General features: G+C 43.3%; 1 protein-coding gene across 1 annotated transcript; it reads left to right on the top strand.

Moving 5' to 3' along the window:
- LOC100737483 (keratin, type II cytoskeletal 6A) lies at nucleotides 7,078-15,604 on the top strand. The gene is made up of 10 exons (XM_021091686.1): nucleotides 7,078-7,133; nucleotides 10,169-10,673; nucleotides 11,885-12,099; nucleotides 12,442-12,502; nucleotides 12,660-12,755; nucleotides 12,882-13,046; nucleotides 13,519-13,644; nucleotides 14,401-14,621; nucleotides 14,839-14,873; nucleotides 14,988-15,604. The coding sequence occupies exons 1-10, from the start codon at nucleotides 7,093-7,095 to the stop codon at nucleotides 15,227-15,229; spliced, it is 1,707 nt and encodes a 568-aa protein (XP_020947345.1). The 5' UTR covers nucleotides 7,078-7,092; the 3' UTR covers nucleotides 15,230-15,604.

Here is a 23,099-nt window from a genome sequence, read left to right as displayed (position 1 = left end):
CTTATAGCACACTTCAGAAGTAATTAAAATGCACATACTCCTGAGCTGAAATTATGCTTCTGGAATTGTTTTCTGAGAAAATAGTACAAATTGCGGATGTTGCCGTTCGTGGATGTGAATCCCAATAATCTTTTCAAAAGGTGAAAATTGGATACACTGGCCTAATTCAGGATCCAAAGACTCAAGCACAAAATGCACGTGCTGATTTTTTGAAGCATGGAGGCAAATAGGAAGGGAAATGCATTCCTCCTTACACCATAAGCCTCTCACAGAGACTCAAAGAAGTCAAATCCTTGTTACCTCAACAAGGATGCACCCTCTCTCAGGTGTGTCCTGGTCTGCTTCAACTTTTTATTGAAGAGGAGTGGGAACATTCAGGATACAGAGCAAGAATGGTCAGTCAGCTTGTGCTCCCTCAGGGTCAATCACTGTTTCCAGTCTCTGTTGTGGCCATGCTCATAATCCCTGGCTCTTTCTCTGGAGAACACTGCCTAATACCACTAGGAATGAAAGTTTCCTTCCTAGGAACAAAGGAGAAACAACTTATTCTAAGAATCGGGTGGGATATGTAAATAAGAAGGTCCTGAAACTATTTCAGTGCCCAAATTAAAGAAATAACAAAAAGGCTGCTTCCGTGCTCCCAGTAGCCAAATTGGGACAATTTGAGCCTTGATAGATAGATGATAGATGATAGATAGATAGATAGATAGATAGATAGATAGATAGATAGATAGATAGATAATATGTTGCATTATAATCCAAAGTATAAAATAAATATGCATGGTCTGTACAGACATGAATAAGTGATTGCATGCATTAATTAAGAAGGAGGATTGACAACTCTCCTGCAGAAGAACTCCATTTGGTTACCTAGGGTTTCCAAGTCAAGGAAGGAGTGCATAACGACTCCCCTTTAAGTGTGGGCTGGGCACAATGACTTCCTTCCAAAGACTACAGCAAAACATGGGATAAAAGAGTAACTTTACTGTAGAAAAATCCACCAAACATTTCCTCAGCCACATGATCAAGGTGAACATCAAGAGTGATAAGTCATGTCGATATCATGTACGACGGATATGATGTGACGAGAAGGCACATCACTTCCGAGGTCTTCCACCCAAAAAAATCCACAACCCCAGTCTAATCATGAGAAAACACCCAGACGAAGCTCAGTTGTGGACATCTACAAAACATCTGGGCAGAGCTCCTCAAAACTTCACGATTATCAAAACAAAGAAAATCTGACAAACTGTGTTAGCCAAGGTGAGTCTAAGGAGACACAATGAGTAAATGTAAAGTCATACAATGGAATGAGACCGCAGAACAGAAAAATAGAACACAGGGTAAAAGGTAAAAAAGTCCAAATGAGGTATAAACTAGTTAATTATAATACATTTACATTGCTTCCTTAATGGGAGGTATTAATAACAAGGAGGAGTTCCTGCCTTGGAGCAGTGAGTTAAGAATCTGACTGCAGCATCTCTGGCTGCTCTGGGGACACAGGTTTGATCACAGCCCAGCCCAGTGGGTTAAAGGATCTGGAAGAGGTCGCAGCTGCAGCTCAGGTTCAATTCCATGTGCCGTGGGTGCAGCCATATAATCATAATCATAATCATGAAGATGATAATAAGGAAACTGGCTGTGTACGGTATACAAGATGTCTGTATACCCTCACAATTTTTTGTAAGTCTAAAACTACTCTAAAATAAAAAAGTTGGAGTTCCCATCGTGGCGCAGTGGTTAACGAATCTGACGAGGAACCATGAGGTTGCGGGTTCGGTCCCTGCCCTTGCTCGGTGGGTTAAGCATCCGGCATTGCCGTGAGCTGTGGTGTAGGTTGCGGACACGGCTTGGATCCCACGTTGCTGTGGCTCTGGCATAGGCCGGCAGCTACAGCTCCGATTAGACGCCTAGCCTGGGAACCTCCATATGCCGTGGGTGCAGCCTCAGAAAAGACAAAAAGCCAAAAAAAAAAAAAAAGTTAATTACAAAATAATCTAAGGTGTGGGGCTCAAAGGACCGTTTGTATTTTTAACTAAACAAATTTGGTACACAAAATTATAGAGTAAGTAAGGTAGAGAGAGAGAGACAGAATGACAATGAAACAGAGAGACAAGGTGGAGGGACAGAGATCCAGAAAATAATTGAAGGACCAACGCTAAAACAATAATATGGGTTATCTCAACTTGGTGTTAACTCAAGAAAACTGTATTTCTTTTAAGTTGTGTGCCTTCTAATTTTTTTGATGTTGAACATGTGTTATTTCAAAAGAGAAAGCATGTTCCCAATGACGTCATCATTGTATGATGTCTGAGACTAAACATGGTTACACTTTTTGGTATGAAGGGACAAAAGATTCAATCTCTGGATTTAAGGCCCATGAGAAAAAAAAAAATTAGATTGTTTTCCTTTACCCACTGAGGACTTACTAGGAAGAAACAGATTCATTTTGCAACAGCAAAGATTTGGTTTTTGAGGCAAGGAATGACTTTGCAGTACCGATGGTCACTAGATACCAGATTTGATTCCTAAGGAGGCCGCCCAGTTGCCTTCTCCAGTGTGGAGCCCATGTACCTGGAAAATATAGGAAATACAACTTTTTAATAACATCCTCAAGTAGAAGAACTTTTTGCCAGTTAGAGGCCATATCCAAAGTCCCTTATGTGAGTCCCTTGCGATCCAGGATGATAGCTTGTAAGCCATGTGATTCTAGCTGCATTGACTGGAATCCCAGCACACCTCAATGTATGGAATCACACCTCCATACATTGGTGGGGAGCTGGGGGGAGGGGTGGAGCAGAGTCAGGAGAGGAAATGCTTCAAGAGATGCAGAGAGCAGGCTGCTCGTCTCTGTCCAGCTCCTGCCCCAGGAGACATGCCTATAGAACTCCTTGATAGCTAACTCTGTTGTACTTGGCCTTAAGCACTATTCATAACAGCCAAGACATGGAAGCAACATGAAAGTCCATCAACAGATGAATGGATTAAGAAGATGTGGCACATATGTACAATGGAATACCACTCAGCCATAAAAAGGCTAAAAGAATGCCATCTGCAGCAACATGGATGCAACTAGAGATTCTCATACTAAGTGAAGTAAGTCAGAAAGAGAAAGACAAATACTATATAATATCATGTATATGTGGAATCTAAAATTTGGCACAAACAATCCTATCTACAAAACAGAAACATATAATGGACATAGAGAACAGACTTGTGGTTGCTGGAGGGGCGGGAATGGGTTAGTAGGTGAAAACTGTTGCATTAGGAAAGGACAAGCAATGGGGTCCTACTGTACAGCACAGGGAACTATGTGCAGTCTCTTGGGTTAGAACATGATGGAAGATAGTATGTAAAAAAAAAAAAGAATGTACATGTATGTGTGACTGGGTCACTTTGATGTACAGCAGAAATTGAAGGAACACTGTAAATCAACTACACTTTAGTAAAAAAATTTTAAAGAAAAGAAGAGCTGGTGGCAGACCCGTGGATGGGAAGAAAAGGGGGCTAAGAAGTCCATCTCTGACAGTAGCTGGATACTTTGACTGTGACTTTTGCCAGGCAGTCCCTTCTCAACACTCTCACTTACCGGATGGCAGGAGTGTCCCTTTGGCACTAGAAACTGAGGGGTGGGGGCAGGAAAACCATGCTCTTGGAGGTATGTCTATTCAGATGTGCCACCTCTCCCAACACTCCTGCTGTCCCAATCTCCTTATGCAACTGTAGCAGTCCCTTGTTTAATGCCATCTGTGCCTGTACTCCCTCACTTGAGAGACTCTTCTCCATCAGTTGTAACAGCGGAAGACCTTCTTTCCTGCTTCTGTTTGAAACTACCAGGCTACAATTTATCTGGATTCTCATGAAAATTTTCCTCTATCCCCTTCTTCTAACTCTCTATTCCCCTTGCCTAATTTGATTTTTTTTTCATCGCACCAGGAGAAGTAGCCACAAAGAAATCAGAAACTGTGTTTAGCAAACCTAGTTTTAATAGTAGTATTTGTATTGTTATTTTCATACTATCATAAGTATGCTGGAGGATAAAGCAAATAAGTAATATGTTTAGGTCATTCATAGCCAGGCTTTTCAGAGTGAGTAGAATAAATACAGGTATAAAATCATCCCATATTCTTCTCCTTGAGTAGTAAATATTAGTATAAGCTTCTGATTTGTTTTTTAAGTATATTTTTACATTTTTGCCAGCTCTGTCCATTGATCAATCTTCAAAGCAAGAAGAATCCAGTAACAATGAGCATCCATGGCATGAAAACTCCAGCTTAGGGTTATCATTCCCCAATAAAAAGAACCAGAGCTACTCAGAGAAACGGCTGATTCCATGTCTGTTTCTAGAAAAGTACAAGGTAGCCTTGACAGCTCATCCCAGAAAAGAAGGAAATTGTCAAATCTGAATAAGGTCCTAACAAGAGGACACAGAAGCCAATCCAAAGAGCTCCCATTGGCCTAAAATGGGACAATTTAAGCACCAAAATTTTAATGACTGCAGTGGACTGAACCATATCAAATATATTTTTAATTTTTTTATTTAAATTTTTTTTCATTAAAGTATAGCTGATTTACAATGTTATAGTCAAATATATTTTTTTACACTATGAATTTATAATTGCACAAAACCCCCAAAACAAAAATAACCAAAGAAAAACTTTCTTTGCTGACATTTGGAAATTGCTGGGGTCCCAACCCACTCTTCTGAAAACTGCAAAATAAAGGGAAAGAATCAAGCACTTATTCTGCCTTTCCTGTGATGAATTAAACACTTATTAGATTATCTAAAAATAAACAACAAAGAATCCCTCTTTACAAATGACTCTCAGTTGATAAATGCAGAGGCGGGGTGTTAGTAAGTTAACATTTTGCAACCCCTAATGAAATAGTAAATATGGGAAGGGATCAATGAATATTAAGATATTAGGTGACATTTTTATTGTGTATTTTTTTAGGTGTGTACATAATTTTTTATTTCCCCAATACGTTATTTTATTTTATTTTTTTACTTTACAGCATGGTGACCCAGTTACACATACATGTATACATTGTTTTTTCTCCCATTATCATGCTCCATCATAAGGGACTAGACATAGTTCCCAGTGCTACACAGCAGGATCTCATTGCTAATCCATTGTGTACTTTTTAACGAAGGGATAAGGCTGAAACTACAGGTATCCCTGGATCAGCCTTAACATCACTGAAGTAGGACAATTAGTATTATGTACCTCGTGTGATGCAATAGGTGGTACCAGCAACAGCTGGAACATAATCCTGCCTGAGACAATGGAATTAAATCTAATCAACTCTACTACAACTATTATATAGGAAAAACGGGGGTTAGAAGTTTGGGGGCACCAACAGGAAGCAATGCGCCATCTCCAGAATATAAACATTCCACAGAAAAATCAATTTCTCCATAATTTCTCAAAGGTGTTTAAAAGAAAAGAAAGGAGTCTGTCACAGAATGAAAGGATCTTAAGACACACGACCGTCCAATGCAATATGTGCACCAGCGTGGGATGTTGCTTCCAGCAAACCAGCAAGAAAAGACACCTTTGAGATAATCAGAGAAATCTGAACACAAATGGGCATTATTCGATTTCATTAAGAAATGACTGTTGGGGATTTCCCGTTGTGGCGCAGTAGTTAACGAATCCGACTAAGAACCACGAGGTTGCGGGTCCAATCCCTGGCCTTGCTCAGTGGGTTAAGAATCCAGCGTTGCCGTTGAGTTGCGGTGTAGGTTGCAGACACAGCTCCGATCCCACGTTGCTGTGCCTCTGGCATAGGCCGGTGGCTACAGCTCCGATTCGACCCCTAGCCTGGGAACCTCCATATGCCGCGGGAGCGGCCCACGAAATAGCAAAAAGACAAAAAAAAAAAAAAGACTGTTGGGGTTCCTGTCGTGGCGCGCTGGAAACGAATCCAACTAGGAACCATGAGGTTACGGGTTCGATCCCTGGCCTTGCTCAGTGGGTGAAGCATCCGGCATTGCCGTCAGCAGTGGTATAGGTCACAGATGCTGCTCGGATCTGGCGTTGCTATGGCTCTGGTGTAGGCTAACAGCAACAGCTCTGATTCGACCCCTGGCCTGGGAACCTCCATGTGCCACGGGTACGGCCCTAAAAAAAAAAAAAAAAAAAAGATAAAAGGCAAAAAGAAAAAAAAAAAAAAAGAAATGACTGTTGGTTCTGATTTAAAACTGTCACCCAGTAAGATTAAAAAATCATTATTACTTAAAACGGCATGCAAATATTTGCAAGTGAAGTGACTTGATGTTTCAATTCTTTTAAGGTGTATCAAAAAAAGAAGTAGAGGATTTTGGTATAAAAACTAGGGAAATTTTTTATGAATTCTAGATGAAGCAATAATGACAGCTACTGATAACTGTTTAATCTGGGTGATTGGTACATGGTGGTTTATATACTGTTCTCTTTAAATAGATTTGATTTTCAATAATACAAATTTTGGTTAAACAATAAAGTCGGTTTTCACACTGAGGAGAGCACAAATATATTTTGGGCTAAAATTGCTGATGACCATAAATACGATGTCTTGTAGAAAACTCAGGTGCCTCCCAACATGACTCAGGGAAGGGAGGGGGCTGAAGACAATGAAGTCTCAGTGGATGAAACAGTTTTCATGAAGTGGGAGAGATGAAAAGTGATAGTTCTAATTTAAGTTATTGGCTTGCTGTGTAAAGAGATCTATTTTGAATATTAATAGGTGAGTGGGAGGCTTCTGAACTTAACCTAGTGGAGGAAAGGGAAGCATTTCCTCTTCTCAGAAATTACCTAAAAGCAAACACGGAGAACCCAAAATATAAAGGTACGCTCCATCCTCAACTACCACAAGAAAAACGTTTTAAAATCCCTCAATCAAAATAAAGAGCAAACGATTTTCACAGGAGAGACACATAAACACAGTGGTAGGAGAAATTAGAGAGAAGCCGCCCTCAGCGCACAGCTCAGAAAACCCAGTAAAGAACACTCTCAAAAACAAATCAAAACCAAGCAACGTGGTAACCACAGAGAAACAGCAACACAAAACTAACCCTGAGGTTTTCCTACTGCCGGGCACTGCTGACTCATGCAACTCCTCCTGTGCGGAGGTAAGGGACAGCTCCTCAGGTAGATATCCAAGAACCTTTGGTTTGCAATAGTCAGAAGTGGGTGTGGGGGCTGCAGGCAAGACCCTATTTGCCAAGGAGTTTTAAGACACAGTGAAGGCAGGGCTGAGAAATGAGTAAGAGGCAAGACCCACTGGCACATGTGTTGGGGAAGCAAAGAAAGCCTGAGACTATGAGCTGTGAGCCACACACACTGCAGCCATCCTCCTGGGCTTGACAGAATTAAAATTAAAAGAATTATTCACACAGCCTGTGTCATAAAGAGAATTCCTGTTAGTCTGGAGGAAGCCTGGCCCCTCCTCCCAGAATCCTGTCTGCAACGGACAGGTCCAGAAAGAGCTTACCTCATTCAAAGATGAACTCTCACTAGAAAGGGACCATTCCAGGATCCACAAGGGATTCTTTCTTTCTTTATTTTTCAAACTATTTTTATTTTTTTCCATCGTAGCTGGTTTACAGTGTTCTGTCAATTTTCTACTGTGTATATGTTGTGATCCAGTCACACAACATATACACATTCTTTTTCTCATATTGCCCTCCATCATAAGTGACTAGATATAGTTCCCAGTGCTATCCTTTAAAAAATGCAAAGAAAAGGAAAAACAAGGAAATACAGAAAATCCTCAATAGAAAAAGGTCACAATAAAACATTACCCCAAAGGCAGTAAAATAAACACCATGATAAAATAAGAGAACAAAGAGGCAGTATAATGAGACAATAAAAGAAAAATATTAGCTGGTAGAGCTTAGAAAAGAAGGCGCTCCCGCTGTGGTTTGGCTTAAGAACCCGACATAGTGTCCATGTCCATGAGAGTGTGGGTTCAAACCCCGTCCTCACTGAGTGGGTTAAAGATCTGGCGTTGCCATAGGTGGCAGCGTAGGTCACGGTTGCAGGCCCCCTGTTTCTGTGGCTGTGGCTGTGACCTAGGCTGGCAGCTGTTGGCCAATTTGAACCGTAGCATGGGAATTTTGACATGCTGCAGGTGGTTTTTCTTTCCCTAAAAAGAAAAGAGAAAGAAAGAAACAGAGAGAGAGAGAAAGAGAGAGAGAGAGAGAGAGAGAGAGAGAGAGAGAGAGAGAGAGAGAAAGAAAGAAAGAAAGAAAAAAAGAAAGAAAGAAAGAAAGAAAGAAAGAAGAAGAAAGAAAGAAAGAAAGAGAAAGAAAGAAAAGACAGGAAGGCAATGATAAACAAGTGAATAAATAAAGCCACCATAGAAATGAAGACCAAGCTGAGAGCAGCACAAAGCATTGCCAATGAATAATAATGGATCACAGGTAAAGGCAGATCAATAATTATGAGATAGCAATCATATTACATGAGAACCAAGGGAAAACACAGAGATAGGAGACAAATACACACACACATACAAAACACATACATGATCACGTGCATCACATGTGACCCAGGAAGAATACAGAGAAGTAACTAAGGGAAGTTCCTACAAGGATACACAGGGAAGTGGAACACGGCCTGTCTTCCCACATAGGACTGCATGGCTAGACCACGGCCTTGAGCATATTTTTTTTCTTTAAATATGTAAACATGCATTATTTACTTAATTTTAAAATATACAAGTACGTAAATAACAATAATCAATATATAAATAGGCATTCTACTACCTCTACATCTGGTATGTTTAAATAGAGAGCTCATTAAGATTGTAGTTTTATCTGTCAGTTTACAGGATACACGAAGCAGAGGAGATCATGTTAAATAAGACAAAGTGACTATGCAGTTGGAAAACTCCAAGAATGGACAACTGCACAGGACAAAGAACCTGGTTCCTTTCACAAATAAATTGCAAGTCAAGAAGAGGAGGGGGGAGTTCTTGTTATGGTGTAGTGGAAACTAATTTGAGTAGGAACTATGAGGTTGTAGGTTCAATCCCTGGCCTTGCTCAGTGGGTTAAGGATCTGGCCTTGCTGTGAGCTGTGGTGCAGGTCACAGATGTGCCTTGGATCTGGCATTGCTGTGGCTATGGTGTAGGCCAGCAACTGTGGCTCTGATTGGACCCCTAGCCTGGGAACTTCCATATGCCACAAGTGTGGCCCTGAAAAGCAAAAAAAAAAAAAAGGCAGAAGAAGAAGAAGAGAAGGGGGATTTAATGATTTAAATGATTTTAAAGACATATTGTTTAAGGACATATTACCACATGATACGTATGAAACTTATTAGAATCCTGATTTAGACAATGAAAATAAAAAATATGAATAACACACAGGATTTCAATATTGAATAGACACTTCTTGATGTCTAGTGAATATATAAATATTAAGGATATATAAATGGTATTTGGTTATATATTTTAAAGGCGCACTCATTTACATATAAACATTGAATTATATCCCAAAGAAATGACACGATCTCTGGATTTTCTTTCAAATATTTCAGGAATGATAAGGAATTGGGTGGAAGTATAGATGATATGAGGCTGACCATGAGGTACTTTTTATAAAACCCAGTGATAGGTGGAGAGGCCCATTATATTGTCAATTTACTGATCTACCCACGTGAAACTATTAAAGAAAGCAAAAACTCTAACTTCTAGAAACAATGAAAGACACTAATAATTATACTCAGGGGATAAGCAATGAATTAGTTTGATCTCCAGTGTCTTCACTGTGAGAAACAGCAGGTGGAGAGGAGCCTCAGTACATTTCACACACGTGCATAACATATAAATCTTTCTGTAAGACAGTGACTAACTCCCAGCTCAGTGAGTTGAGAATAGTCTTATTGTACTGAAATCAAGTCAAAGCTGGAAGGCAGGAGAAATTTTCCCTGACTAAAGGAAACCAAAAATGCAATCCTCATATTTCATAACATTTCTAATAACCCAGATGTGATCTCACTGTTTGCAAAGCCCAGCCCTTCCCAACCTGCAAGCTCACCTTCCAGGACTGAGCCCAGCCCCTCTTCTCCATATATAAGCTGCTGCTGGGAAGCTCCTCTCACAGATCTGCTCCCCTCAGCTCTACCCTCCACCTCTCACGCCTTTCTTCAGCCTTCTCATCCTCAGGAACCATGTCTTGCAGATCCACCGTGAGGAGCCAAAGCAGCGGCCGCCGGGGCTTCAGTGCCAGCTCAGCCAGAGTCCCCGGGGTCTGCCGCTCTGGCTTCAGCACTGTCTCCGTGTCCCGCTCCAGGGGCAGTGGCGGCCTGTCTGGAGTGTGTGGAGGAGCTGGTTTTGGCAGCCGCAGCCTCTATAGCCTGGGCGGCTCCAAGAGGATCTCCATCGCTGGTGGATATGGCGGCGGAGTTGGGGCTGGCTTCGGCTTTGGAGGTGGAGCCAGGAGTGGATTTGGTTTTGGTGCTGGTAGTGGTGGCTTTGGGCTCGGTGGTGGAGCTGGCTTTGTTGGGGGCTATGGGGGCTCTGGCTTCCCTGTGTGCCCCCCCGGAGGCATCCAAGAGGTCACCATCAACCAGAATCTCCTCACCCCTCTGAACCTGCAAATCGACCCCACCATCCAGCGGGTGAGGACCGAGGAGCGGGAGCAGATCAAGACCCTCAACAACAAGTTCGCCTCCTTCATCGACAAGGTGAGCCCGGAGCACCTGCCCTCCACTGGGATTTCAGCCCCCAGACTAAAGAACCAACCCATGAGTCCTACCAGGGAGAGACTCAGGACACGGGGAGGAGGGGACTCAGGCCAGCTCTCCACTGGGATGCAGGACAGGCTCTGTGTGGACAGGAGGCAGGAGGTGATGGGAATCGTTCAGAACCGCCGATCCCTTGGAGGGCTCTCATTTCTGCCTGGAAAGAATTCTCAGCTCTTGATAACCCTGAAGCAAAGGAAAGGGAAGGAGGGCAAGGAACGGGTTAGCCTGACCTTCTGAAGGGTCTCACAAATTAAAAACAGAATTACAGTGGAAACTGCTCTAGAGCCCTACAGAGGGGGGAAACAAGAGGAACGAAAATAAAAGAGAAAAGGAAATTCTAGGGGGAAAAAAGACTCAGAACGAAGTACATATCCATAGAGATACGCAATCTGCAGAACCAGATTTTGACTATTAAGGGAGTTGGTTTCAGAGGAGACTCATGCACTGAATGGGAAAATAAACTGGAATTCAGTTATTAATAGGATTCAAAATTGATCGTGAGTTTCTACATATCTGGGAACACTTTAATGGAGGTATAATTTCCAAGAAAACTGTGCAATACACCAAAGAAACACTACTGTGAACTAGTCTGTGACTGTGCTTATGAAGAGGAATAAAAGAAACTTGGGGAGTTCCCGTCGTGGCGCAGTGGTTAACGAATCCGACTAGGAACCATGAGGTTGCGGGTTCAGTCCCTGCCCTTGCTCAGTGGGTTAACGATCCGGCGTTGCCGTGAGCTGTGGTGTAGGTTGCAGACACGGCTCGGATCCTGCGTTGCTGTGGCTCTGGCGTAGGCCAGTGGCTACAGCTCCGATTCAACCCCTAGCCTGGGAACCTCCATATGCCGCGGGAGCGGCCCAAGAAATAGCATCAACAACAACAAAAGACCAAAAAAAAAAAAAAAAAAAAACTTGGAAAGACAGTGACAGCCTCCATACCTTAGAGGAAGGTACCTTAAAACTTCAAGGAAGAACATAGCCAGTGATAGCTATGTGCTGTCAAGGAAAACACAACTGGCAGCCTGAGTCTCTGTACATGCTCTGGAGTAGCCCAGCCTCATGGAGACCACCCAGGTCTGCTTGGGGACCAGGCAACTCACATCTCTCTCTTCCATCTTTCGTCTGGCAAATAACCATCTGCTCTTCCTCCAGGTCCGATTCCTGGAGCAGCAGAACAAGGTGCTGGACACCAAGTGGACCCTGCTGCAGGAGCAGGGCATCAAGACTGTCAGGCAGAACCTGGAGCCTTTGTTCGAGCAGTACATCAACGACCTCAGGAGACAGCTGGACAGCATCCTGGGGGAGAGAGGCCGCCTGGACTCAGAGCTCAGGGGGATGCAGGACTTGGTGGAGGACTTCAAGAAGAAGTGAGTGACAGGAGAGAAGGGGGCTCAGTTTCCTGAAGCCCACACTGCAAGTCTCTTGGATGACCAGGTCCACATGAGGGCATGATTCCCAGGCAAATATGGCCATGGAAATGAAACCAAAATCACTGCCTATACCCAGACCCAAAAGAACAACAGGGCCAGCCAGGTGGGTGGGGCGAGTAAAGAAATAACCCATTTCGGGACCACAGAGCTCATCTCTTAGGCTTGCGGGCAGGAAAGTTCCATTTGGATATCCCACTCGGGGAGACTGGGGTCCCAGGGTGTCTGCTGTGTATCAGCTTCACCACTGGCTCAAGTACGTCTCGTCCTTTCTAATTCCAGGTATGAAGACGAGATCAACAAGCGCACAGCGGCCGAGAATGAATTTGTGAATCTGAAGAAGGTGAGCTGAGTAAGGTCGGGGGTTCATGCTTCTTTGCAGAAAGAGAGCACTCTGGGTCCCTGCCCGCAGCCAAGAGAAGAATAAGCAGGGAGACCAAAAGGTGGCTAGACTGGGAAGGAGGGTTCATCTGACTGTCAGTTTTGGTCTTCTTTCTCAGGATGTGGATACTGCCTACATGAATAAGGTTGAACTACAAGCCAAGGTCGACTCTCTCACAGATGAGATCAACTTCCTAAGAGCCTTCTATGACGCAGTAAGCATCTCCCCTCACCTTGCTCGAGTCACTCTGACGAGACTCTGAGAGGGATGGAAAGCTTGGGCTCGGGTACGTCTGTAAATGTCACAGGCAAAGACAATCTAAGGATGTCGCGTTCTGCAGGAACTGGCTCAGATGCAAACCCACATCTCAGACACGTCTGTGGTCCTCTCCATGGACAACAACCGCAACCTGGACCTGGACAGCATCATCGCTGAAGTCAAAGCCCAATATGAGGACATTGCTCAGAGGAGCCGGGCTGAGGCTGAGTCCTGGTACCAGTCCAAGGTGGGTGGTGCGGGGGCAGCTGATGAAGCCTCCCTGGGCCTCCTCCTTGAAGGCCACCATGGCTACAGACTTCCCTGGGGAAATCTCCTTCTAGGAAGCTGGGGTCCTCTCACAGCGATGCGCCCCCTGCCCTAACAGAGTAGATCTTTGCAGTAGTTAGGTCCAAGTCTAGGAAACCAAAGAACCCAAAGGCAAGACAAAAGCTACTGTAGATAAGATCTTTGTGTCGGCTTCACCCTGACGCTGGTTCTCAGAAACCACGCAGAACACTCTTGACCCTGGAGTGAACTAGGCAGTCAGTGGTCCTGGCAGGGATGGTCTGCCGTGGGTGTAGAACAGCAATGATCTTGTGGTGTCCCTTTTCCTAAAACGTCTCGTGGGAAAGCTAGGAGCATTAATTTGCTAAATGCGTGGCAGTCACCATTGCCACGTGAAGCCCACGTAAAACACCCTCTCTCCCTCTGGCTTATAGTATGAGGAGCTGCGGGTCACAGCGGGCAGGCACGGAGATGACCTGCGCAACACCAAGCAGGAGATCTCCGAGATCAACCGCATGATCCAGAGGCTGCGGTCTGAGATCGACCACGTCAAGAAGCAGGTATGGTGGGGACCATGGAGCTTAAACCATTGTTTTTTTAGACCAGCAGGCATGCATCAGCCACATTTGGGAAATTTCTTGCACTGAGGGGCCAGCAGGGAGAGGAAGGCACACAGTTACCCCCTCAGTGAGTTCCTAAGGACTTCAGCCAAGGGGCATGTAGTAAACTCATGACAGGCCCGATCCTGATAGGGCCCGTGGTACAAAGATATAGTCTAGAGGCACTGAAAAGAGAACACACGTAAGAAACAAGCCGGTAGAGAAAAGAACCAGCCAGAAAGAGTGAGGAAGATTGCTGAAAAATCACTCCGAATAAATGTGAAAAAGAAAGTCTTGGAAAGACAAGGATCAAAATAAGCACTGTCCAAAAATATGAGTTGGAAGGGAAGCAAGGTCTCCACAGTTTCATGTCAAATCACCACCTCCCAGAGAATGTTTGTGACATCGCCTAAGCGAATGAGCATCCGCCGTCAACATTCCAAACAATCCAGTGGATCTATTCCGTCCCGTGTCCCTGATCTTGCATCTGCTGTGCTATCTTCCAGCAGTCAGCAGCCCATCCTCACTACGATGCTCCACACAGAAGGGCATAGGTTTTCTCTAGTCTCTCCTAGGCTAGTTAAGGTTTGCAGAACCGACAAAGACTCGACCAAAGGGTCCTCGCTCCAGAACTCTTCCGAAGTGGGAAGGAGGTACCATGGTTAGTCTGCTCTGGAGATCAGGTTGCTAGTTCCCTCTGCTTATCTTGTCCTCTAGTGCGCCAGCCTGCAGTCTGCCATCGCTGATGCCGAGCAGCGTGGGGAGATGGCCCTCAAGGATGCCAGGAACAAGCTGGCCGAGCTGGAGGATGCCCTGCAGAAGGCCAAGCAGGACATGGCCAGGCTGCTGAAGGAGTACCAGGAGCTCATGAACACCAAGCTGGCCCTGGACGTGGAGATTGCCACCTACAGGAAGCTGCTGGAAGGCGAGGAGTGCAGGTGGGTAACTCACACAACCCCCTCAAACATCTGGGGCCATCGCCAAGACGTCCAGTCACGAGCTCAAGCCGAAGGCCGTCTAGTCTTGGCCATGATGCTACCCTCAGAAAACCACTTAGGAAGAGCATTCCCCACGGACTCTCCTCACAAAGGGGTCTGCACAGCAGTCCAGCTGTGACTCTCAGGTCTCATGATGGCCGTGTCTCCTCTCTCCTAGGCTGAATGGGGAAGGCGTTGGACAAGTCAACATCTGTAAGTAGCTTTGCGTGCCCCCTCCCTTGTCCTTGTGCTCTTCTGACGGGACTCCGTCTGGCAGAATGAATGGGCCAGCGTGTCTTGTGCTGATCTTGTCCCTTCCCTCCACAGCTGTGGTGCAGTCCACCGTCTCCAGCGGCTATGGCGGTGCCAGCGGTGTCGGCAGTGGCTTGGGCCTGGGTGGAGGCAGTGGCTACTCCTACAGCAGTGGTCACGGCCTTGGAGGTGGCTTCAGTTCTGGCAGTGGCAGAGCCATAGGAGGTGGCCTCAGCTCCTCTGGGGGCAGCAGTTCCACCATCAAATACACCACCACCACCTCCTCCTCTTCTAGCAGGAAGGGCTACAGGCACTGAAGTCCTGCCATGTGCTCTTGGTCCCACTATGTCTAGGCCTCTCTCATCTGAACTGCCATCTCCTCCATTTTCTTCCTCTCTCTTGCTCCCAACTTCCCTGATTTCTTGAGTTAGAACTGAAGTTCCTGAGTGCCTGCATCTCCCCTTGCTCAATCTGAGCTTTCATTGATCAACACTGGAAGGTCATTACCTGGATCCTGATTCAGAACAGTGCAGTTCCCCTTGCTCTCCAGTTGTCCAGGATTTCCCATCTTACAGGTTTCAATGTTAAAGCATGAGTGACAAGTTCTATGCTATACAAGGTGTGGATCCCTGTGATGCTTCCTCTGTTCTTTGCTCACTTGTAATTGCTAAATAAAGCAGATTTATAATACAGTGCATGGTTTCCTATTGCTTTCCCCTGTCACCACTTGTTCTTGAGGTTTCATCTGAGAAACGCCTTTTCATGAATGAAGGATACTCCTAATCTTGTGTGCTTCACTCCCCTCCTTTAGAAAATTTCACCAAATGATTGTTTGGCATCATGATGGTCATGATTCCTCCCAGATCCGTTTGGCAAGTGTTGTGGGAGAGTTCTGGTCCATCATCGTTGTAAAGTCTCCTTTTTATTGCCTGCACCATGTCCTAAGCTTAGTCTCTCTGACTTGGTCTTTAAGGCTCTACTTCCTCCTGCTGAGAGGTCACCCGAAATCCCCAGGAAATCACATTACAGTTTAATTAGATTGGAAGCGCATTGACTCTGGAATAAGATATGTGATTTATAATTAAAATTGCCTCATGACCAAGAAACTTGCCTTATAGCACACTTCAGAAGTAATTAAAATGCACATACTCCTGAGCTGAAATTATGCTTCTGGAATTGTTTTCTGAGAAAATAGTACAAATTGCGGATGTTGCCGTTCATGGATGTGAATCCCAATAATCTTTTCAAAAGGTGAAAATTGGATACACTGGCCTAATTCAGGATCCAAAGACTCAAGCACAAAATGCACGTGCTGATTTTTTGAAGCATGGAGGCAAATAGGAAGGGAAATGCATTCCTCCTTACACCATAAGCCTCTCACAGAGACTCAAAGAAGTCAAATCCTTGTTACCTCAACAAGGATGCACCCTCTCTCAGGTGTGTCCTGGTCTGCTTCAACTTTTTATTGAAGAGGAGTGGGAACATTCAGGATACAGAGCAAGAATGGTCAGTCGGCTTGTGCTCCCTCAGGGTCAATCACTGTTTCCAGTCTCTGTTGTGGCCATGCTCATAATCCCTGGCTCTTTCTCTGGAGAACACTGCCTAATACCACTAGGAATGAAAGTTTCCTTCCTAGGAACAAAGGAGAAAAAACTTATTCTAAGAATCGGGTGGGATATGTAAATAAGAAGGTCCTGAAACTATTTCAGTGCCCAAATTAAAGAAATAACAAAAAGGCTGCTTCCGTGCTCCCAGTAGCCAAATTGGGACAATTTGAGCCTTGATAGATAGACGATAGATAGATAGATAGATAGATAGATAGATAGATAGATAGATAGATAGATAATATGTTGCATTATAATCCAAAGTATAAAATAAATATGCATGGTCTGTACAGACATGAATAAGTGATTGCATGCATTAATTAAGAAGGAGGATTGACAACTCTCCTGCAGAAGAACTCCATTTGGTTACCTAGGGTTTCCAAGTCAAGGAAGGAGTGCATAACGACTCCCCTTTAAGTGTGGGCTGGGCACAATGACTTCCTTCCAAAGACTACAGCAAAACATGGGATAAAAGAGTAACTTTACTGTAGAAAAATCCACCAAACATTTCCTCAGCCACATGATCAAGGTGAACATCAAGAGTGATAAGTCATGTCGATATCATGTACGACGGATATGATGTGACGAGAAGGCACATCACTTCCGAGGTCTTCCACCCAAAAAAATCCACAACCCCAGTCTAATCATGAGAAAACACCCAGACGAAGCCCAATTGTGGACATCTACAAAACATCTGGGCAGAGCTCCTCAAAACTTCACGATTATCAAAACAAAGAAAATCTGACAAACTGTGTTAGCCAAGGTGAGTCTAAGGAGACACAATGAGTAAATGCAAAGTCATACAATGGAATGAGACCGCAGAACAGAAAAATAGAACACAGGGTAAAAGGTAAAAAAGTCCAAATGAGGTATAAACTAGTTAATTATAATACATTTACATTGCTTCCTTAATGGGAGGTATTAATAACAAGGAGGAGTTCCTGCCTTGGAGCAGTGAGTTAAGAATCTGACTGCAGCATCTCTGGCTGCTCTGGGGACACAGGTTTGATCACAGCCCAGCCCAGTGGGTTAAAGGATCTGGAAGAGGTCGCAGCTGCAGCTCAGGTTCAATTCCATGTGCCGTGGGTGCAGCCATATAATCATAATCATAATCATGAAGATGATAATAAGGAAACTGGCTGTGTACGGTATACAAGATGTCTGTATACCCTCACAATTTTTTGTAAGTCTAAACTACTCTAAAATAAAAAAGTTGGAGTTCCCATCGTGGCGCAGTGGTTAACGAATCTGACGAGGAACCATGAGGTTGCGGGTTCGGTCCCTGCCCTTGCTCGGTGGGTTAAGCATCCGGCATTGCCGTGAGCTGTGGTGTAGGTTGCGGACACGGCTTGGATCCCACGTTGCTGTGGCTCTGGCATAGGCCGGCAGCTACAGCTCCGATTAGACGCCTAGCCTGGGAACCTCCATATGCCGTGGGTGCAGCCTCAGAAAAGACAAAAAGCCAAAAAAAAAAAAAAGTTAATTACAAAATAATCTAAGGTGTGGGGCTCAAAGGACCGTTTGTATTTTTAACTAAACAAATTTGGTACACAAAATTATAGAGTAAGTAAGGTAGAGAGAGAGAGACAGAATGACAATGAAACAGAGAGACAAGGTGGAGGGACAGAGATCCAGAAAATAATTGAAGGACCAACGCTAAAACAATAATATGGGTTATCTCAACTTGGTGTTAACTCAAGAAAACTGTATTTCTTTTAAGTTGTGTGCCTTCTAATTTTTTTGATGTTGAACATGTGTTATTTCAAAAGAGAAAGCATGTTCCCAATGACGTCATCATTGTATGATGTCTGAGACTAAACATGGTTACACTTTTTGGTATGAAGGGACAAAAGATTCAATCTCTGGATTTAAGGCCCATGAGAAAAAAAAAAATTAGATTGTTTTCCTTTACCCACTGAGGACTTACTAGGAAGAAACAGATTCATTTTGCAACAGCAAAGATTTGGTTTTTGAGGCAAGGAATGACTTTGCAGTACCGATGGTCACTAGATACCAGATTTGATTCCTAAGGAGGCCGCCCAGTTGCCTTCTCCAGTGTGGAGCCCATGTACCTGGAAAATATAGGAAATACAACTTTTTAATAACATCCTCAAGTAGAAGAACTTTTTGCCAGTTAGAGGCCATATCCAAAGTCCCTTATGTGAGTCCCTTGCGATCCAGGATGATAGCTTGTAAGCCATGTGATTCTAGCTGCATTGACTGGAATCCCAGCACACCTCAATGTATGGAATCACACCTCCATACATTGGTGGGGAGCTGGGGGGAGGGGTGGAGCAGAGTCAGGAGAGGAAATGCTTCAAGAGATGCAGAGAGCAGGCTGCTCGTCTCTGTCCAGCTCCTGCCCCAGGAGACATGCCTATAGAACTCCTTGATAGCTAACTCTGTTGTACTTGGCCTTAAGCACTATTCATAACAGCCAAGACATGGAAGCAACATGAAAGTCCATCAACAGATGAATGGATTAAGAAGATGTGGCACATATGTACAATGGAATACCACTCAGCCATAAAAAGGCTAAAAGAATGCCATCTGCAGCAACATGGATGCAACTAGAGATTCTCATACTAAGTGAAGTAAGTCAGAAAGAGAAAGACAAATACTATATAATATCATGTATATGTGGAATCTAAAATTTGGCACAAACGATCCTATCTACAAAACAGAAACATATAATGGACATAGAGAACAGACTTGTGGTTGCTGGAGGGGGCGGGAATGGGTTAGTAGGTGAAAACTGTTGCATTAGGAAAGGACAAGCAATGGGGTCCTACTGTACAGCACAGGGAACTATGTGCAGTCTCTTGGGTTAGAACATGATGGAAGATAGTATGTAAAAAAAAAAAAGAATGTACATGTATGTGTGACTGGGTCACTTTGATGTACAGCAGAAATTGAAGGAACACTGTAAATCAACTACACTTTAGTAAAAAAATTTTAAAGAAAAGAAGAGCTGGTGGCAGACCCGTGGATGGGAAGAAAAGGGGGCTAAGAAGTCCATCTCTGACAGTAGCTGGATACTTTGACTGTGACTTTTGCCAGGCAGTCCCTTCTCAACACTCTCACTTACCGGATGGCAGGAGTGTCCCTTTGGCACTAGAAACTGAGGGGGTGGGGGCAGGAAAACCATGCTCTTGGAGGTATGTCTATTCAGATGTGCCACCTCTCCCAACACTCCTGCTGTCCCCAATCTCCTTATGCAACTGTAGCAGTCCCTTGTTTAATGCCATCTGTGCCTGTACTCCCTCACTTGAGAGACTCTTCTCCATCAGTTGTAACAGCGGAAGACCTTCTTTCCTGCTTCTGTTTGAAACTACCAGGCTACAATTTATCTGGATTCTCATGAAAATTTTCCTCTATCCCCTTCTTCTAACTCTCTATTCCCCTTGCCTAATTTGATTTTTTTTTCATCGCACCAGGAGAAGTAGCCACAAAGAAATCAGAAACTGTGTTTAGCAAACCTAGTTTTAATAGTAGTATTTGTATTGTTATTTTCATACTATCATAAGTATGCTGGAGGATAAAGCAAATAAGTAATATGTTTAGGTCATTCATAGCCAGGCTTTTCAGAGTGAGTAGAATAAATACAGGTATAAAATCATCCCATATTCTTCTCCTTGAGTAGTAAATATTAGTATAAGCTTCTGATTTGTTTTTTAAGTATATTTTTACATTTTTGCCAGCTCTGTCCATTGATCAATCTTCAAAGCAAGAAGAATCCAGTAACAATGAGCATCCATGGCATGAAAACTCCAGCTTAGGGTTATCATTCCCCAATAAAAAGAACCAGAGCTACTCAGAGAAACGGCTGATTCCATGTCTGTTTCTAGAAAAGTACAAGGTAGCCTTGACAGCTCATCCCAGAAAAGAAGGAAATTGTCAAATCTGAATAAGGTCCTAACAAGAGGACACAGAAGCCAATCCAAAGAGCTCCCATTGGCCTAAAATGGGACAATTTAAGCACCAAAATTTTAATGACTGCAGTGGACTGAACCATATCAAATATATTTTTAATTTTTTTATTTAAATTTTTTTTCATTAAAGTATAGCTGATTTACAATGTTATAGTCAAATATATTTTTTTACACTATGAATTTATAATTGCACAAAACCCCCAAAACAAAAATAACCAAAGAAAAACTTTCTTTGCTGACATTTGGAAATTGCTGGGGTCCCAACCCACTCTTCTGAAAACTGCAAAATAAAGGGAAAGAATCAAGCACTTATTCTGCCTTTCCTGTGATGAATTAAACACTTATTAGATTATCTAAAAATAAACAACAAAGAATCCCTCTTTACAAATGACTCTCAGTTGATAAATGCAGAGGCGGGGTGTTAGTAAGTTAACATTTTGCAACCCCTAATGAAATAGTAAATATGGGAAGGGATCAATGAATATTAAGATATTAGGTGACATTTTTATTGTGTATTTTTTTAGGTGTGTACATAATTTTTTTATTTCCCCAATACGTTATTTTATTTTATTTTTTTACTTTACAGCATGGTGACCCAGTTACACATACATGTATACATTGTTTTTTCTCCCATTATCATGCTCCATCATAAGGGACTAGACATAGTTCCCAGTGCTACACAGCAGGATCTCATTGCTAATCCATTGTGTACTTTTTAACGAAGGGATAAGGCTGAAACTACAGGTATCCCTGGATCAGCCTTAACATCACTGAAGTAGGACAATTAGTATTATGTACCTCGTGGTGATGCAATAGGTGGTACCCAGCAACAGCTGGAACATAATCCTGCCTGAGACAATGGAATTAAATCTAATCAACTCTACTACAACTATTATATAGGAAAAACGGGGGTTAGAAGTTTGGGGGCACCAACAGGAAGCAATGCGCCATCTCCAGAATATAAACATTCCACAGAAAAATCAATTTCTCCATAATTTCTCAAAGGTGTTTAAAAGAAAAGAAAGGAGTCTGTCACAGAATGAAAGGATCTTAAGACACACGACCGTCCAATGCAATATGTGCACCAGCGTGGGATGTTGCTTCCAGCAAACCAGCAAGAAAAGACACCTTTGAGATAATCAGAGAAATCTGAACACAAATGGGCATTATTCGATTTCATTAAGAAATGACTGTTGGGGATTTCCCGTTGTGGCGCAGTAGTTAACGAATCCGACTAAGAACCACGAGGTTGCGGGTTCAATCCCTGGCCTTGCTCAGTGGGTTAAGAATCCAGCGTTGCCGTTGAGTTGCGGTGTAGGTTGCAGACACAGCTCCGATCCCACGTTGCTGTGCCTCTGGCATAGGCCGGTGGCTACAGCTCCGATTCGACCCCTAGCCTGGGAACCTCCATATGCCGCGGGAGCGGCCCACGAAATAGCAAAAAGACAAAAAAAAAAAAAGACTGTTGGGGTTCCTGTCGTGGCGCGCTGGAAACGAATCCAACTAGGAACCATGAGGTTACGGGTTCGATCCCTGGCCTTGCTCAGTGGGTGAAGCATCCGGCATTGCCGTCAGCAGTGGTATAGGTCACAGATGCTGCTCGGATCTGGCGTTGCTATGGCTCTGGTGTAGGCTAACAGCAACAGCTCTGATTCGACCCCTGGCCTGGGAACCTCCATGTGCCACGGGTACGGCCCTAAAAAAAAAAAAAAAAAAAAAGATAAAAGGCAAAAAGAAAAAAAAAAAAAAAAAAGAAATGACTGTTGGTTCTGATTTAAAACTGTCACCCAGTAAGATTAAAAAATCATTATTACTTAAAACGGCATGCAAATATTTGCAAGTGAAGTGACTTGATGTTTCAATTCTTTTAAGGTGTATCAAAAAAAGAAGTAGAGGATTTTGGTATAAAACTAGGGAAATTTTTTATGAATTCTAGATGAAGCAATAATGACAGCTACTGATAACTGTTTAATCTGGGTGATTGGTACATGGTGGTTTATATACTGTTCTCTTTAAATAGATTTGATTTTCAATAATACAAATTTTGGTTAAACAATAAAGTCGGTTTTCACACTGAGGAGAGCACAAATATATTTTGGGCTAAAATTGCTGATGACCATAAATACGATGTCTTGTAGAAAACTCAGGTGCCTCCCAACATGACTCAGGGAAGGGAGGGGGCTGAAGACAATGAAGTCTCAGTGGATGAAACAGTTTTCATGAAGTGGGAGAGATGAAAAGTGATAGTTCTAATTTAAGTTATTGGCTTGCTGTGTAAAGAGATCTATTTTGAATATTAATAGGTGAGTGGGAGGCTTCTGAACTTAACCTAGTGGAGGAAAGGGAAGCATTTCCTCTTCTCAGAAATTACCTAAAAGCAAACACGGAGAACCCAAAATATAAAGGTACGCTCCATCCTCAACTACCACAAGAAAAACGTTTTAAAATCCCTCAATCAAAATAAAGAGCAAACGATTTTCACAGGAGAGACACATAAACACAGTGGTAGGAGAAATTAGAGAGAAGCCGCCCTCAGCGCACAGCTCAGAAAACCCAGTAAAGAACACTCTCAAAAACAAATCAAAACCAAGCAACGTGGTAACCACAGAGAAACAGCAACACAAAACTAACCCTGAGGTTTTCCTACTGCC

The sequence above is a fragment of the Sus scrofa genome, chromosome 5 (assembly GCF_000003025.6).
Source record: "Sus scrofa isolate TJ Tabasco breed Duroc chromosome 5, Sscrofa11.1, whole genome shotgun sequence".
In the NCBI taxonomy this organism is placed as follows: domain Eukaryota; kingdom Metazoa; phylum Chordata; class Mammalia; order Artiodactyla; family Suidae; genus Sus; species Sus scrofa.
This window is presented reverse-complemented; position numbering and strand designations above follow the sequence as displayed.